Source organism: Diospyros lotus, chromosome 2, assembly GCF_014633365.1.
Source record: "Diospyros lotus cultivar Yz01 chromosome 2, ASM1463336v1, whole genome shotgun sequence".
NCBI lineage: Eukaryota > Viridiplantae > Streptophyta > Magnoliopsida > Ericales > Ebenaceae > Diospyros > Diospyros lotus.
Window position 1 is genome coordinate 11409257 of NC_068339.1, and position 18898 is coordinate 11428154.

The 18898-nt window shown below is 37.8% G+C and overlaps 1 protein-coding gene across 6 annotated transcripts; it reads right to left on the reverse strand.

The window, feature by feature from the left end:
* Nucleotides 1-1161: 1161 nt before the first annotated feature.
* Nucleotides 1162-18812, reverse strand: LOC127794491 (uncharacterized). 6 transcript variants are annotated; one of them, XM_052325630.1, is made up of 4 exons: nucleotides 18777-18795; nucleotides 18206-18318; nucleotides 3279-3639; nucleotides 1162-2113 (listed from the first exon to the last, which is right to left on the reverse strand). In XM_052325630.1, the coding sequence occupies exons 3-4, from the start codon at nucleotides 3376-3378 to the stop codon at nucleotides 1329-1331; spliced, it is 885 nt and encodes a 294-aa protein (XP_052181590.1). In that variant the 5' UTR covers nucleotides 3379-3639; nucleotides 18206-18318; nucleotides 18777-18795; the 3' UTR covers nucleotides 1162-1328. The 6 variants fall into 6 exon arrangements, with proteins under 6 accessions (XP_052181590.1, XP_052181591.1, XP_052181592.1 ...); XM_052325631.1 differs by having other exon boundaries at nucleotides 3279-3557; nucleotides 18777-18792; XM_052325632.1 differs by lacking the exon at nucleotides 3279-3639 and having other exon boundaries at nucleotides 18777-18812.
* Between the last annotated feature and the right edge of the window lie 86 nt (nucleotides 18813-18898).

The window sequence follows — 18898 nt, forward strand, 5'->3', positions numbered from 1 at the left end:
AAGGCAAACGAAGCAATTTAATTAATTAATTAAATTAGAATCTGCATTCAGATCATATGGTGTTAATTTTGATGGGTTCGAGAAACACGAAAATATATGGTGGGAGAATGCATGTGTTACCGTAGTATTCCCGATTCTATTACAAGATTGTTAGTATCAATTTTTTTAAACACGTTTTATTTAAAAATTTCATCTTTTTTATGTAGTTACTTCGGTGCCAAATTTAAAACTCATCTTCAACTCATATATTTAAATAAAAAAATAGTGGTTAAAGTTCATGATCATGACAACCAGGATGATTTGATAAATCTAAGATCTGTTTTCACCCCGCCCGCCCGCCCTTCATTTGACAAATTGCAAGAGAATATATGGAACTGTGGGCGGCGGTGGTAACATGTCAATTTCAAGCTTGGCCTTCCGATATGGAGATACGTGTAAGGTCACAAAAATCAGTGCTGTTTCAAGCAGCCAATCGTAATCCATTGAACAATCACGTCATGCATGTAATATACTGTTTTACCAGATATTTTAAGTTATTTTGTTACATTTGTAGTTGTATAATTATTAGATTAATATTTTATGTAACTAATGTTTTGCGTTTATATGATATTCTTATAATATTAAATAAATAATTTATCCCTTGAATAACACAATCCTTTTTTTTATATCTCATTCCTTATCCTATCCTAACAAAGATAGCGTTCCGTTCATAATGCATCTAAAAAGACATCTCCACCACAAGCTCTTTACCCTATAAGAAATTTAAAAATATATACACCCCACTTTTTTTTTTTTTAATTTGTAAAAAATATTATTTTTACAATTTAAATATATGTAACATACTCGTCACAAAAAGAGCAAAATTATAATTGCTAGCAAAACGGAACTTCTTTATTACAACCCATGGCTTCCAAATACAGGCGAAAGGAGAAGCAGAAGAGGCAGATTTAGACAATCATTGTCGCCCTGTTCTTGTAAATTAATTGCAGCATCTTCACTGTTATGCTTTGCTTGGAGAGAAGTTTTCATGTTGTAGGTAGGTTCAAGCCATAGTGCAGCTCATGGAGCCCTACCATGAGGCTGTCATCAAACAAGGCTGAAGCAAAAAACTCGTGCCATGTCATGTATTGCACGACTATAGAACCTCAAAACAGCCAAAGGTAGCCATTGAAGTGTTTCTTAATATAGCACGATCAATTGAGTGAATTGGTGTCCAGAAAAGTGTCATCTCTCCGAGTCCTAAAATCAGTAATAATGAAGCAGAAATTTGGAAAAGCAGAAAACAGTCATTCTTTCGGAACAAAGATATCTTTGTTCCCATTTTGGTATCAACTACCATTACCATCATTGCGCCTCCAAAATGACAATCCAAAAACTTGTGAAAGGAGAGAATCAAGGAACCCAACAGGGGCTTTTTTGTTCAGCGTCCCCGTCTCATTTTCCTCTACTTGAGCATCAAAATCTCGCCAAAACTTAACTACATGGAGACTCTCCTCTTCTGTTGATCTCTGCACAACAATTCTCGAGGCATAACCCTTCTTCCTCATCTGACGGCATATTTCTGAGGGATTGTTTGCGGTAAGAGTAACCATATATAACCAGCCCCTGTCTGACAACAGTTTGTCGGCAATAGGCAATATTTTATCAATAACAGTCCGTCCATTCTCCCCTCCAGCCCATGCCGAGACAATCCCATCACAACCCACTTCCTCTTCAGGTGTTGGCACATAAGGTGGATTCACAACCATAACATCTACCAATCCTGCCAGTCTGTTCTCCAGTCCAGATGCAATGTCAGCAGTTACCAGATCTGCACAAACCCCATGTGCTGCCAATGTCTCACTGGTCACCCTCACTGCATGAGGGTTGACATCAGTTGCAATATAGTAGGCCCCAGAACCCTCCTGTCCAAGCATAAGCGCCAGAGAAGTAATAACATATCCACTACCACAACCAACTTCCATGCATAGAGTTGGTCGATGCTCTAACAAGTGAGTTCGATCAGCTAGGAGCGCATCAACCAGTGCAAATGAATCATCACATGGTTCATAAACCTCGGGATGTGAACTTACAAGTCGAATTTGTGCAATTCTGTTGGGCATCTCTATGAAATCTGCAAAATCAAATTAGACTAATTTAGGCTTAAACGGCTGTCACGGTCTAACTTGATAGAATAGCCTTTTGGAAATTCAAGAATATTAAAGCCTAAGCATCACACGTTCAGGAGGCCCAATTACAAACAAACTAGATAACGCAGTAATTAAAAGTTCATTTTTAGGCCACTGATGCAATATTTCCTGAAATGACTTTGCTGGTTGTTCTGGTAAACTGTAAAAATTCAAAGACTCCAGTTTGTGCAATTGATGCCAGAACAAAAATCAACTTGGCTAAAACATCTCTATTATTATTTTTGTTGTTATTGTTATCGTTGTTGTTGTTATTATTATTATTATTTGGCGGGAAATTTAAGAGGACACAAACTTGAATATATTTATCAGAGTATCGTAACTTAAGCTTGGGCATTCCCCGGGCAACACTTGAATGTCGCCTAAATCAATAAACTACTAAGACAGGAACGCAAACATTAGTGACATTAAGCTTGGAATTACCGATTAGAGGTGTAGAGATAATTACTATCCTGAGTGTCCCATATGAAATAAGTGGAAAAAGGAACCTAGCAAGAAACATAAATTATTACTTCCATTTAATAGAAAGCCATGCATACAATTTGCACCAATTCGACCTTTCAACAATAAATAAGCATGTTTTTCAGGATAAGGTTTAACTACTAAAGGAAAAGCAGAAGTCCTAACAATAACACAATCTTTGATTGAAAGGATCCAGGATCACCATCCTTTTTCCTCCTTTTATGTCTAAAGGAGCATCATGTGGGTAGATAAGTACAATATACATAAGTTGGATCTTGGAAGTTGACATTGAGTCATGACATTCATCAAGATGGGTACATATCTGACATAGAACTAGTAGAAAGGAAAGAGAAGCAAACAAAATAAAGAGAAAGAAAAAGGCAGGAAGGGGGTAGAGAATTAGACATAAAAGGGCAGGAACATAAAGAGAAAGTAGCAAGTTATTGTCATGACCCAAAGGGCAGTAGTTGTAATTGTACTGGAGTTTGTTTGTTAGTTACTTGAGTTTGTTAGTGTGTTAGTTTGATTAGTTTGGTAAGAACTGCAAGGATGTAAACAGCCTATAAATAGGGTGTTGAATAGAGAATAGGGCAGGAATTAATTGAATGAAACCATTCTGTTTTCCCTCACTCTGTGTTCGTCTGAACCCTTCCCCTTTTCTTCTCAATTTCTCCCTCTGTTTTCTCCCTCCATTCTGTTCTTTCTTCTTCAAATTCCTACAAAATCCCATTCTAAACCCTAGGAAAACCTAGGGCCATGACAATTGGTATTAGAGCCAATAGTTCTTGGCTGTGATTCCGACTAATTCCAGTTGTGATTCCGACGATTTCCGGGTGCAAAATCCAGTAGCAGATCCGTCGGAACGAGCCAGGCTGTCCTCGGAAGCTGATCAAAGGTGATTTCGAGAAGCTGCAACAGAGGAGATAGTCACTTGCAAATCGAAAGCCACCCATTCTTGGAAGTGGATTGAAGTTGGCTAGTGCAGCGACTTCTGTAATTAGGGTTTCAGATGTGAAATGAAGAAGCAGAAAATACAGAAAGAGAAAATGAGAAAGAGAAGTTCTGGAAAATACCTTGATCAATGAATTAATCAAATGAAATCAGGCATAGCTGAAGTATTTATATCCAGCTATCCTTAACAGCAAACAGACTAACCAACTTAGTTATTTAAACTAATCCTTCACTAAATACAACAAACAATATAGCAAACAATATAACTAATTACAGCAGTTAATGGTACTAGTCAGCATCAATCTCTTCAACATTCCCCCTCAAATTAGACTTCCTGACAGAGTTAGAACAGATAGTCTTTGTCTTGTCTGACACTGCTGCTACATGAGAGTATATTGGAGATAATCTGAGTCCAAGTTTGTTGCACAAGAATGACAACCTGTCCCTTGACAGTCCTTTGGTAAAGATGTCTACCACTTGATATAGAGTAGGAGCATACTGAATTTCAATCTCTCCATTTTCCACCTTATCTTGAACAAAGTGCACATCTATTTCAATATGCTTGGTACGTGAATGAAACACTGGATTTTCTGTTATGCTCTTTGATGCTAGATTATCACACCATAAGATTGGAACAAGGGCTACTAGATATCCCAATTAAGAAAATAAAGATTTTAACCACATGATTTCAGTTACGCCTTGTGCAACTGTACAATACTCTGCTTCTCCCACAGAATGTGCCACCACGGACTGTTTTCTATAACTCCAAACCAACAGATTTTGGCCAAGAAATGCACATAATCCACTAGTGGATCTCCTAGTTACTTTACAACCAACATGATCTACATCAGTAGTTAGGGACAACTCATTAGAGGTACATGCAAACAGCAAACCCAGATCTATTGTGCCCTTGAGATATAGAAGTAGCCGTTTACAAGCCATCCAATGTAGCACTTTAGGAGAAGACAAAAACTGGCTCAATTTATTAACCACAAATGCAATATTTAGTCGGATATAGGCCAAGTATTGAAGAGAACTAATGATGGTTCTATAGAGTGATGGATCAAAAAAATCACCTCCTTCATCAGTTAATGAAATGCACAGATTCACTTGTGTCTCACAAGGCTTGCAGTCTTGCATTCCCTCATTTTTCAACAAATCCAATGTGTATTTGGATTGAGTAAGATACATACCACTAGCATCTCTATGAGCCTCAAAACCGAGGAAATAATTGAATGAACCTAAGGTTTTGAGGGCAAAATAAGTGTCCAAATCATTAATACATGCCTTAAGAGCAATAAGATCAGACCCCAGTGACAAGAACATCATCAACATATACCAATATGAACAATACAACTTTAGTGGTTCTCTTAATAAACAAAGAAGTACCTGAAACAAATCGGACAAAACCCCAATTTTGCAAAGCTATTCTTAATTTGGTGTACTAAGCTCTAGGTGCTTGTTTGAGACCATAGAGTGACTTTTTCAGTTTACAAACATAGGATGGAAATCTGGAATCAACAAAGCCTTCAAGCTATGACATGTATACATTCTCAGTTAGGTCTCCATTTAGAAATGCATTATTAACATTCACTTGTTAAATGTCCCAACCAAAAGAGACTGTCAAGGAAAATAAACTTCTAATGGTGGGAGCCTTAACAACAGGACTAAAAGTCTTAGCATAGTCTATTCTAGGGGTTTGAAAAAAACCTTTAGCTACCAAACGAGCCTTATACTTTAGAATTGAACCATCAGATTTATACTTGACCTGAAATACCCATTTGCAGCCAATAAGATTCATATCAGATGAAAAATGAACTAAATCCCATGTATGATTGTGCTGTAATGCAGAAAATTCCTCTTCATAGTCGTAATCCAATGAGGATCTAAGAGAGCCTCATGGATTGAATTAGGTTTTAAGGTACTCATTAATACATGATGAGAGGTAGTAACAGGCTGTTTGGACTAGATCGAGTTATCATAGGATGAATAGAGGGTGCTAGAGCAATTTTATGTTTAGAAATATGAGGTTGAATAGGTGGACAAGATTGTTGATTTGACGAAGGATCTGGAGACATAATAGGAGAAGAAACAGAATCAGTAGTATCGAAAGGTGACAAGGAAGGAACTAAAGACTATGCTACTCGAGGAACATCAGAAGATAAAGAAGGAAGAAAATGAAAGATAGAAGTTGAAGTACCATGAGAGTGAACTACAAATGAGGAACAAGCTGAGGGTAAAAACAAGCTAGGATATGGATACTCATCTGGATTAAATTTAACATGTCAAGAGACATATACTCTTCCTGAAGCATGTAAACATTTATAACCCACTTGAACATGGCTATAACCAAGGAATACACATTTGGAAGAATGAAAATCAAACTTGTGTCGGTTATAAGGTCGAAGATAGGGAAAGCAAGAGCATCAAAAGGTTAAAGATCAATGAAGTTAGGTTGTTTATGATAGAGTAACTCAAATGGAGAGCAGGATTTCAAAACAGCAGAAGGTAAAAGGTTTACAGTGCAAATAGCTGTTTAAAATGCTTCTACCCAAAACTTTAAAGGCATATGAGCATGACTAACAAAGTAAGACCCATCTCTCGATGTTTTCTTTCAGCAACACCATTTTATTAGTATGTATAAGGACATGTAAAATGAGGCTGAATGCCACAGGCTTGAAGATAGGGTAAAAGTGATTTAAATTCTCCATTATCAATTTGCAAGGCTTTTAGTTTTGAGTTGTATTGTAACTCAACAAACTTGTGAAAATTCATAAAGGTAGGTAAGGTATCTGACTTCAACTTCAAAGGAAATAGCCATGTGTATCTTGTATAGACATCAACAAAGATAAGATAGTAACGATAACCCTTAAAAGGGACAGGAGTTGGACACCATACATCAGAATAAACCAATTCTAAAGATTGTTTTGTTGTAATGGGACAATGATCAAATGGAAGTTGATGTAATTTGCCAATTTTACGGGAATCACAAAATGAAATATCATATTTGGAATAAGAAATACGAAATTTATTCAAAACATGTTGTAGTACATGAGATGCAGAGTGCCCTAATCTGACATGCCACTACTGCCTGACATTATGTGTTTGGGCTACATTTATGCTAGATGATAGATCTAGAGAGAACATATACTATTTTGTACATTTATTTGAAGAAACAGGAAAAGTAGTAGTAACTTCTAAGTCTTAAAAGAAGGAATAGTCTTGGAACCGGACACAACATGACCAAATGCTGGTACGAGTTGATATAGGCCATCTTTAAGTGTTCCTTGGAGTAGAACCAGCCCTGAGTCCTTGTTCTTGATCAAATAAGAAGTAGAATTAAACTTATCAACAACATTATTATCTTTTGTAAGTTGATACACTAAGAATATTTTTCTTCACATGAGGAACATGAAGTACATTAGGTAAAGAAATGACGGAGCTAGGGTGAGTTTGAGTATGTAAATGACTAACACCAACACTGGAAATAGGTAATGTCTTACCATCACCAACGACAACTTTTTCATTTCCAAGATATGGAAAGGATAGAGAAAGATTGTTGAGATTGGTGGTAATATGGTTAGTTGCTCTAGAGTCAACAAACCAAAGAGATTCTCCATGAGGTGAGACTTGAGATTAAGGATCAATAGATTGAGGTAAATAACCATAAGAGGTAGACCCTAAATCAGCCATGAAAGCTTCATTAGATTCATTAGGATTGGCTAGAAAAACATGTGAATCTGATTGTCTAAACAAGATTGAGAAAATATATTTCTCTATTTCTTAGAATAATATAAAGATTTCCCTTTTCTCTTTTATAGAGGAAGATAATAATATAAAAGGAAAATAACGAAAAAAGAAAGAGAAATATATACAAAATATATATAGCTTCTAAGATATACAAAAAATATTCTATATTCAAAATATTTCTATTTCTACACTCCCCCTCAAGTTGGCTTGAAGATATCTTCCATGACAAGCTTGCTTACAAGTTTCTCAAACTGAGTTCTATGTACTCCTTTTGTAAGAATGTCAGCCACTTGGTCAATTGTTGGAATGTAGGGCATACAAATTATTCCATTATCAATTTTTTTCTTAATAAAGTGTTTATCCACCTCTACATGCTTCGTCCTGTCATGGAGAACTGGATTATGAGCAATAGAGATTGCAGCTTTATTATCACAGTAAACTTTAGCTGGAAGGGAAGTGGAGATCCTCAAGTCTGATAGAAGCCTCTTTATCCACATGACCTCACAAATACCATGGGCAACTGCACGAAATTCAGCTTCAGCACTGCTTTTGGCCACCACATTTTGTTTCTTACTCCTCCAAGTAACAAAATTGCCTCCTAAAAAGGTGCAGTACCTTGATGCAGATCTTCGATCAGTTATACTGCTTGCCCAGTCTGCATTTGTATAAGCCTCTACATGAAGATGTCTACGTTTTCTAAAAAGTAGACCTTTCCCAGGGGGTCTCTTTAGGTACCGCAGAATTCTGTAGGTAGCTTCAAAATGTTGTGAACTAAATGAGTGCATAAATTGACTTACAACACTTACAGCAAAGGCTATATCTGGTCGAGTATGGGATAAATAGATAAGTCTACCCACAAGTTTTTGATATTTCTCCATTTCTACCACATTCTTGGTCTCGGCAAGTTGAAGTTTTAAGTTGGGTTCAATGGGAGTTTCAGCAACCTTACACCCAAGTATTCATGTTTCACTAAGTAAATCCAGAATATATTTATGTTGGTTGACAAAGATCCCTTCTTAGATCTTGGAAATTCCATCCCAAGAAAGTACTTTAGAGGACCTAAGACCTTGATCTCAAACTCATGAGCTAATCTCCTCTTAAGCTCTTCAATCTCTCTCTTGTTATCACTTGTTATTATTATATCATCTACATAGACAATTAAGATTGTTTTCTTACCGTCGTTGGCGTGCTTGAAGAATAGTGTGTGGTCTGCTTAGCTTTGAATGTAGCCATACCTTTTCACCGCCTTTCCAAATCTTTCAAACCATGCTCTCGGAGACTGTTTTAGACCATACAAGGATTTTTTTAAACGACATACCTTGTTTGTACCGAGACTCTTTTCTAACCCTGGTGGATGATCCATAAACACTTCTTCTAAATCACCATTTAGGAAGGCATTCTTTACATCAAATTGATGGGGTGGCCAATCAAAATTCACTGCAAGGGAAAGGAGAACTCGAATGGAGTTTATTTTAGCTACTGGAGGAGATGTTTCTTGATAGTCGATGCCATATATTTAGGTGAAACCCTTAGCAACCAGCCTTGCTGTGTATCTTTCTATGCTCCCATCTGCCTTACATTTTATAATAAATACCCACTTACAACCTACTGTTGTTTTGCCTTCTGATTTGTTCACAATCTCCTAAGTTCCATTCTTTCTAAAAGCACTAATTTCCTTCTGGACTGCTAACTTCCAATTTGGGTCATCAAGGGCATCCTGAATTGATCTTGAGACATGCAGGTTAGAAATATTTGAAAGAAAGGCCTTATGATGATTGGACAATTTTTGGTATGACAGGTATTTAGCAATTGGGTGTTTGGTATAAGATCTCACTCCTTTCCTAGTAACAATAGGGACATCAAGATCGGACAAGTCAAATGAAGAATAATCTGAAGGAGTGAGTTTAGAGTTACCATGAGAAGAAGTACTATCGGAAAGCCCATCATTCGAAGACGTCGATTGTTCAATTGTTAGAGGAATATTCGAATTGATAGTATTCTTCAGGATTTGCCTTCTTGTATAAAACTGAAGCTCCAGTTTTGGAATATTTTGATCCGTTTGTGATAATTCTCCCCCTGGTTCCAATCCCATCACGCTAGGTGCCTGTGAACCAGACATACCCTGTTCCACAATGTTTGAAACATTTATATCCTTGAGTTGCTTATCAGAGTAGAGGGGAGCACCAATCATGGTAGAATGAGGATCATAGAGTTTTAAGTAATTATCCTCCTCAACATTAGAATTCAAAAAATCATCTTCTTTCTCAATGTGCTCCCCCTAAAGATGATTTTTGGGAAAGTAGGGTTGAGTTTCGAAGAAAGACACATCCATACTAATATAAGTTTTTTTGGGGACAAGATTAAAGCATTTGTACCCTTTTTTATTTGGTGTATAGCCTAGAAAGACACATTTTTCAGCTGTGGGATCCAATTTGGAACGAAATATTTGAGGAACATAAACAAAGCAAGTGTATCCAAAAACTTTTAAGGATAACTCAAAATATATACAACAGAGAGGGAAGAGTTCTTTTAAAGAGTGTAAGGGAGTTTGAACTGTAGAACGTGAATGGGCATACGATTGATGAGATAGGAAGCGGTTAAAATTGCATCATCCCAGAGGTATTTAGGGACATTCATAGAAAACATGATGGCCCTAGCAACCTCAAGTAGGTGTTGATTTTTCTGTTCAGCAATACCATTTTGTTGAGGAGTTTCACGGCAAATGGATTGATGTAAAATTCATTTTTCTTTTAAAAAAAACCCCCAAAGATTCATTAAAATATTCAGTGTCATTATCAAATCGAAAAATACAGATTTTTGTGTTAAATTGAGCTTCAATCATATGGAAAAAATCCTTGAAAGTTCTAGGCACATCTGATTTTTGTGCAAGTAAGTAAACCCAACAAACTCGAGTATGATCATCAATAAAAGTAACAAACTATTTTTTTCCAGACAAAGTGGAGACTTTAGAAGGGCCCCAAACATCACTATGTATTAAATAGAATGGTTTTGAAGGACAATAGGGTTTTGGAAGAAATTCAACACGATGATCTTTGGATAAATGACAACTCTCGCATTGAAACATAGGAGGATCCACTCCTTTAAATAACGTAGGAAAGAAATATTTCAAGTAAGGAAAATTGGGATGGCTTAACCTAAGATGTCATTGCATTATTTGATTAGAAACAGAAGTAGAACTAATATCACTCAGCCCGTGAGCTTTTTTATTACGCAAGACATCCCCATCCAAATAGTAGAGCCCATTTATTTCTCTAGCACTGCCAATCGTCTTCCTCGAGTTCTGGGCCTGAAAAATGCAATAGGAATCAAAAAAGATAACACGACAGTTAGAGTCTTTGGAGAGTTTACTAACAAAAAGAAGATTGCAGGCAAGTTTAGAACATGGAGTACTGATTGAAGATCAATATTGGCAGAAAGTTTGATGAGACTTTTACTTGCAATAGGTGAAAGACTACCATCGGCTATTCTTATTTTTTCACTACCAGAACAAGGAATGTACGAGTTGAATAGATGCGATAAACCAGTCATATCATCAGATGCTCTTGAATCAATGATCCATGGAACATATTGAAAAAAGCTAGATAGGGCAAAGGAATTTCTACCTGAATAGGCCAAAGAACAATTGGGTGTACCGGGGGACAGATTAGGCTTTAGCAGTCGTAGAAGTTGATCAAGTTGCTCTTTGTTGAATGGTCCTGCATTAGCTTCATGGGCAGTAGGTTGGGATCACTTCGATCTAGACTTCCAATTGGCTGGCTTGCCATGAAGCACCCAACAGGTCTCTCAAGTATGGCATGGTTTATTGCAATGATCACACCAAACACGAGGTTTTTCTTCTGCCTTTCGTTGACCCACAATATGCTGTCCACCAGCATTAGCATCAGTAGTCACGAAGCACCATATTTTCAGATAGCCCACTTTCAGCACTCTTTTTTCTTACCCAACATAACCAGTCTTCAGCTTTCTTCACGCCGAACTTCAAAAAAACCTTTACTAAGAGACAGGAGTGGATTTCTACCGACGATCCTCCCTTGGACTTCATCATACTCAACATTGAGTCCAACAAGAAACTTAAATACCCAGTTAGCATTGACCATTTTCTGAAAATATTTGCAATCTTCTGTGTTTTTCCACTCATATGTATTGAAGAGATCCAAGTCCTGCCAAATGCGCTTTAAAGAATTAAAATATATGGTGACAATATCACTATCTTGTCGAATCTCACCAAGTTTCAAGTTGAGCTCATAGATTTGGGATTGATTCCCCAAATTGGAATACATGACAGTGATTTCATCCCATAGTTCATTTGTTGTAGAGAAGCACATATAGTTCGAACTTATCTCTTTCTCCATGGATGTTGTAGAGAAGCACATATAGTTCGAACTTATCTCTTTCTCCATGGAGTTAACAAGCCACGTCATTACTATTGAATTCTCGGCATCCCAAATGTCATATAGCGGGTCTTTACTGTCTGGGGTTGATGTGGCGCCAGTCAAATAGCCAATCTTTCCCCGACCTCGAATGTGCATACGAATAGATTGCAATCAACACAGAAAATTGGTACCATTGAGACGAATGGTCGTAATCTATACCGATGTGAGTCAGAGCTTCGGGGAACTCGAAACTGGTCTTGAGAAGACTGGGATTGCTAGGTCGGAGTGACTGAAGATGTAGAGTCAATCATGATGGTTGAACAAACAAATCAGGGCAGCAGAAGCAAGGACCCACTAGCAGCTGGATCTAGATCTGTACACAGTGGCCGGATCTAGACACCCTAGCAGTGACCCACGGATCTGGATACTTGGATCTGGGTACCCAGTTGCCCAATCTAAACAATAGAGGGCCAGACCAAACGGCAACACGAACGAAGCAACACAATCAGATCAAAGACGTCTGATTGTGCGATGCAGCATGAACGAAGGATAGGGGCGACTCTGGTGTGCGATGCAGAGCTGACCTTCGTGATAGCAACAGGTGCAAACGTCTGATGCATGATGGAGAAGCAGCACGAACGACAGATAGGGACGGCTCTGGTGTGCGATGCAACACTGACCTTCGCGACCAAGGACAACGACAGGTGTGACTGATGGAAGCCAACCTTGGAAGTCGACCTTCGTGAGAGGCTAAGAGGTCGCGGCCATTCCGGAGGTAGGAACCCACTGGAGAACAGCGACGACTGTAGATGTGGCAGTGATCGGGATTGCCAGATATTAGAGGCGGCGGCAGATGTAAGGGCGACGGCAGCCTGAGGATGTAGCAGGTGACAAGCGACTGGTGAAGGACGACGACACTGCTTGGGTATAACAGAGGAATAGGAGAAATTAGGGTTTCACAGTGAACGCCTGTAATTTAATCCCTAATTCTTGCTCTGATACTATCTAAACAAGATTGAGAAAATATATTTCTCTATCTCTTAGAATAATATGAAGATTTCCCTTTTCTCTTTTATAGAGGAAGAGAATAATACAAAAGGAAAATAACAAAAAAGGAAAGAGGAATATACACAGAATATACATAGCTTCTAAGATATACAAAAAATATTCTATATTCAAAATACTTCTATTTCTACAGATTGAGACTGAGCACCACCTCCACCTCTATCAAAATTTCCAAAACTTTGATTCTGACCAAAACTTCTTTGAAAATTCCTATCAAAACGATGGTAACATTTGTCAACAAAATGTCCAAGTTTACCACACAGTTGGCAATATATTCATCTACCACCAAATCGACCTCGACTCCTGCCTCCTTTATTCATATAACCACCCCTACAGGATACAAAACCTCCTCTATTATTAATGTAGCCACTGTCAAATGTAGATCCATAAGAGGCAACATTCACATTCATGGATGGTGTAGTAGCAGAATCAAAATTAACAAAAGAAAAATCAAATAAATTCTTACTGGCTAATCTTTGTTCATGCATTAACAAGAGATATTAAACTTTCTAAGTTTATCACATCCATCTGATACATAGTTTCATAATCATGATCAAGATCATTCAAAATCGCTAACAACGTATCCTTGTCACCTAGGGGTTCACCGATAGTAGCTAGAGCATGTGCTAAAGTTTTGATTCTCAGAATGTAATCATTAATAGAAAGAGAGTTCTTTTTAACTGACCGGAGTTGTTGCTTTAATTGAAATGACTTAGCAACTGTCTGTTGTGAGAAAAGAGTCTCAAGCAAAGACCATACCTCCTTAGAAGTTTCACAATGTATCACCTATGCTAGGACTTCTTTGTCCATCGTAGAAAAGAGCTATTCGAGAAGAAGTTGATCACATCAAATTCAGGTTGCGTATACTAGATTTACGATCGGTGAATCAGATCCTCCTACTTCCATAGTTAAAAATATTTAGGGCCTTAGGCAGAGGCAGAGACTTGTTAACAAATTGGATCAAGTCAAAGGCTCTAATGGTAGCTACGATTTGTGCCTTCCAGAACAGGTAATTATTGGTATTAAATTTGATTGGAACAAAATTGAAGGATTTCGCAACTAACGGAAAATCAAGTTGTGAGTAGTCAGAAGATAAAGCAAGCCAACAAATTGGAATCGGCTGAGCTGGGATTTCAGGCGACTTCGACGAATTCAAGATTCCAACGATTCTTGGTGAGATTGATTCCAGTGCGTCTTGGGTGTTAACTACCACTTAACACTCAAGCAAATTTCAACAATCTTGGTTCGGAATTGAAGGCGAAGCGGGCTAGAAAAAAAAAAGCCAACAATTCTTGGTGGGACTAATTTCCAATGCGTCTTGGGTGTTAACTTCAGCTTAACACTCAAGCAAATTCTGACAATCTTGGTTCGGAATTGAACGCAAAGTGGGGCATAGATTCAAGAAGCAATCTTGATTGAAGCTAAGAGTGTGGATCCCAGCAATTGCAACTTGAGATTTGGCTAGAAGGAAGACGCGAAGTGGGCGCAGGTTCAAGAAGCGATCTTGATTAAAGCTAAGAACGATAACCAATCCTCTATTTTAGGAATGTTGCATGGTGAGATTCAAGAGATAAGTGAGCACAGGAGATTGTGGTTCACCGTTGGTTCTTGTAAGAAGATAAAAAAAGATTCTAGAAAGAAGTAAGATGGTGGAAGGCACGAGAATGAAACAGCTTGAGTCAAGGATGGAAACATTGGAAATTGGGATGATACGGACTCAAGAGGTTGTGAACCGCAGTAGGGAGGACATCTCGGCCATAAAGGAGAGCATGCGGGGGGGATCTCATTGCATCTTGAGAGAGTATGCAAAGGGAATTGCAGAGGCATTAGGAGACGATGGATCAATTTGGGTAGAGAATAAACAGCATGTTCAACATGCTATCAACATTATTGCCTCAAATCCGTTTACCAACAAATTTCCCACCAACGACCGTCTTCAATCCAGTCTTGCCTAGTGACGAAATTCTCCCTCGAGCTTCTGGATCAAAATCTCCACCAAGATCTGTTTCTGATCCAATTCTGCTTGGCGATGGCAATCCCCCTAGAGTTTCAGGAGTGCAGCAGGCCAAGGAGCTTCTAAATTTGGGCCCAGATGTTCTGGGAAGAAGCAATTCTCAAACCTCTACTGTACACTCCCGCACCAAGACTGGGAATACCGATTTTCGACGGAGTGAAACTAAGGTGGTGGATTCATAGATCTGAGAGATTTTTTCAGTTTTACAATGTAGCAGAAGGGTGGAAAATCAATTTGGCATCAACCTATCTTAATGATATGGTTGATTCATGGTATCAAGGCTGGCTTCAGACAAGGAAAGTTGAGGTCAGTTGGGCCGAGTTTGCTGAAAACCTGTGCAAACATTTTGGAGAAAATTCTATGACAGATGTGATTGAAGAATTTAATAAGTTGAGACAAGAATGATGAATTGTCGACTATCAAATTTGATTTGAGGAGATAAGATCCTTGATGTGGAGTTCACAACCAACACTAACAGAGCATTATTTTGTGTCCAACTTCATTAGCAGCTTTAAGGAGGAGTTGGGGCCGATGGTCAAGATGATGCAACCTGTGACGGTAAGCAGGTTGCTGAGATGGCAAAGTTACAAGAGGTTGCATTGGAAGCGATTTTCAGTAAGAACATTATCGCAATAGTAACTCAGCCTATGTTCTACCAACCATTGGAGGGGAACCAAGAAAATGTGAATTCTAAAGTTTACCCAAGCCATGATGCAGCCAAATCAACTGCTATAGAGCAGAGAAGGAAATTAGGATTATGTTATAAATGTGGGGATAAATTCAGGCCTGGCCACCGATGCCCAGGACAGTTATTGAACATGGAAAGAGTAGAGAACTAATACAAAGGAGAAGAATCTGTGGGAATCGTGTGACGAATAAAGCACAGTTGTAATAAGTTTCTTGGGGACAAGAAACCTCTAAAGAAGGGAGGAATTGTTATGACCCAAAGGGCAGTAGTTGTAATTGTACTAGAGTTTGTTAGTTACTTGAGTTTGTTAGTGTGTTAGTTTGGTAAGAATTGCAAGGATGTAAACAGCCTATAAATAGGTTGTTGAATAGAGAATAGGGCAAGAATTAATTGAATGAAACCATTCTGTTTTCCCTCTCACTCTTATCTCTCTCTGTGTTCATCAGAACCCTTCCCCTTTTCTTCTCAATTTCTCCCTCTTTCTGTTTTGTTTTCTCCCTCCATTATGTTCTTTCTTCTTCAAATTCCTTCAAAATCCCATTCTAAACCATAGGAAAACCTAGGGTCGTGACAGTTATTTAATACCCATGTAGCCAAATTAGAAAACAAGATAATAGGAATTAAAACCATAAAACTGAGATTGAGGCTTCTACAAAGAGTTATGAATCCATGAAAATGTAAATAATGTCTAAACATATATATAAGCATAGACATACAAAGGATTATTATATATATAAGAAAAGAAGAAAAGATATGCCATAGAGACGATTAGTGAGCTAGAATCCATGTAGCCAATCCTGCCTAGTAAGATTAAGGCTTGATATATTGTTGTTTTTGTTAAGAAGAGATAGACAAACAGAGAAATTGAAGAGTGAAGAGGAAGAAATAGAACAAATTCACCAAAATGAGAGCAAGGACAAAGATATTGAGAGAGAAGACTGCAAGCAGCACACACACACACACACACACACGTACACACAATAATTAGAGGACAAGAAGAATGAGAGATCTTTTTTTTCATTTTTTGTGGTAACCTTCCCTGCTAGGGAGAGGAGAAACATTAGACAGAGAGTAGCTCAACATAGGCCATAAGACTCGGCCATAACACACTAGATTAACAAAATCTAACAAACATGAACTGTTAAAAAAATATTAGCTTGCCCATTTCTGGTAAGCAAAAACAAAAAATATACAAAGCATTTAGACACAATTCCTTAGAACAAATCAACATCAACGCTTCTGTGTGCTTGATATAGACTCCTCCATGGTTTTTATGCCAAAGAAACCTTCTAAATTGAGTGTGGATCAAGTTTTCTAAAGCAGTTTGTTCACATTTCTTCAGCATACAAAAAATGTGAAAAATATAATTTTCTCCATTTGATATAATTAAATAAAAAGTTCCTTGAAGAGAAAAATAAAAAATAATGTCTTCTTATGTATAAAAATATACATTTATTATTATCATGATTTTTTCTAGTGTCAAGGTATTTCTCCTTATCACTGTAGGTCCCAAGCCCAGCTAAAATAGGAGAATTGCATTAGGTAGCTGTCACCAAGAATAAAATTCATTAGAACTTTTGTCATCAGTTTAGACAAATAGAGAGGTAGAATTCATGTACTTGACCTCTACCTAATGGAATTAAGGCTTGTATGATGATATCATCATGACCCTTTCTATGACATTTTCTTATATTAGTACCACGTTTTGTATGAGATCATATACCGGCGCTCCTTAGGTATCAACTATTGGCCATTTTAATTGTTTATGGGGAGGTTATGCAGCTCTATGGCTTAAGCATGTTTCTAAATTTGTCATGTCATTCTTACCTTTCCTCCAACCGTCAATAGAGAGGGTTGTGATTGTTGTTTGTTACTGTTGTTGAATTCTTAACTTTCCTCCAAGAGGCAATTATGTTTCTGAGATCTTCCCGAATTGACCAATCACATTGTTCTATAAGCATGTATATTTTTCCCTGAGTTTGCAGACCCTCACTTTTAATCCTTATGCATTTTGCACTCTCTAATCACCTTTATGCATCAGGAAGACGATATCACGTTTAAAAAAAGGCAAGTGGTCACATTAACCAACAAAAAAGGGACTGAATATGAATTCAGTGGATCTTTTGCCTGGCAAAGAACCTATTTCAGGCCAATTTACTTGCGTAATGTGTTTTGTTTTTTTTTTTTTTTTTGGGGGGGGGTGGGGGGGGAATGAGTGTGCAATGCACTTTTTTGTTTTTGTTGTACACATTGGTGGCATCCCCATAATCTTTTATTTTTACATATCTCTTATTAGTCAAATCAATTCTTATGAGGAGAACACAAACAAAAGACATTTATTTGGTTTGCTGTGGAGAGAAATCATCAGAAAAACAAAACCTACAATACAGTTGCCACACTTAATTTACTAATGAAACTCACGAATCTTCTTGGGTGGCTTGTCTTTTAGAAATAAATAAATAAAAATGAAAGAAGAAGAAACCAGTGACCATACTCTCGAGTGATTCTTAATTTCTCAAAAGCGATAATCAGTTGAGGGTTTAATTTGAACTCCCAATCAGCATCATTACTAGTTAAAAGTTAAAACTGAGATGAGAGGGTGGAAAATGCAGCAACAGGTAACACACACACACACACACACACACACACAAATTTCATGGACAGGTAATCTTTTGACACCTCAAAGGAGGATTACCTGCAGTAAAAGCTTTCGCAACGAACTGTGCTCCAAAACCAGAGTCCAATGGTCAATAGCACCACAAAAGTATAAGAGTAAACGAATCTTTCGGAGAGACCTGGTGCATCAATCTGCAATTTTAGCTATTTCAGATCGAGCATACAAATAAAACTGATCAAGCTAGATCTCTAACAACTTCGTGAAAATTGCGCTACAATCCTATAGCTTAATTTACTAGTTGGAGCAAAGCCCAAAAGACAAAAGGAAACAAAGATCCAAATATCAAGAAAGAGAACTACCAATCGTCAAATTAAGAAACGAGTAACACTACATAAGTTTTCAGTGAGACATTTTATCGAACAAGTGGTGGAAGTGGTATACTCTGTTGCTTTCTTCGCTATAACCCAGTTTTCGTAAACCCCTGCCATATGAAAAGATCTCGCCGCAGAAAATAATTCCAAATTCCTAAAAAATTAATTTAAAACTTAAACTAGAGCTAAAACTAACAAATGGAAGCCCTAAAATGGCGAAAAACACAGTGCGCCAGAGAGCCTCAAGGGGGAAGCGGAGAGAACGAAGAGACACATACCACAAGCATGCCGGAAAGCCATCGGTTACCGCCGCCAATCAAAGAACTTTCCCGTGGAAACCGAGGGCGAGGCCCAACGAAGAAGTTTAATGGCCGAAGCCGATGAGATGACGTGAGAAAAC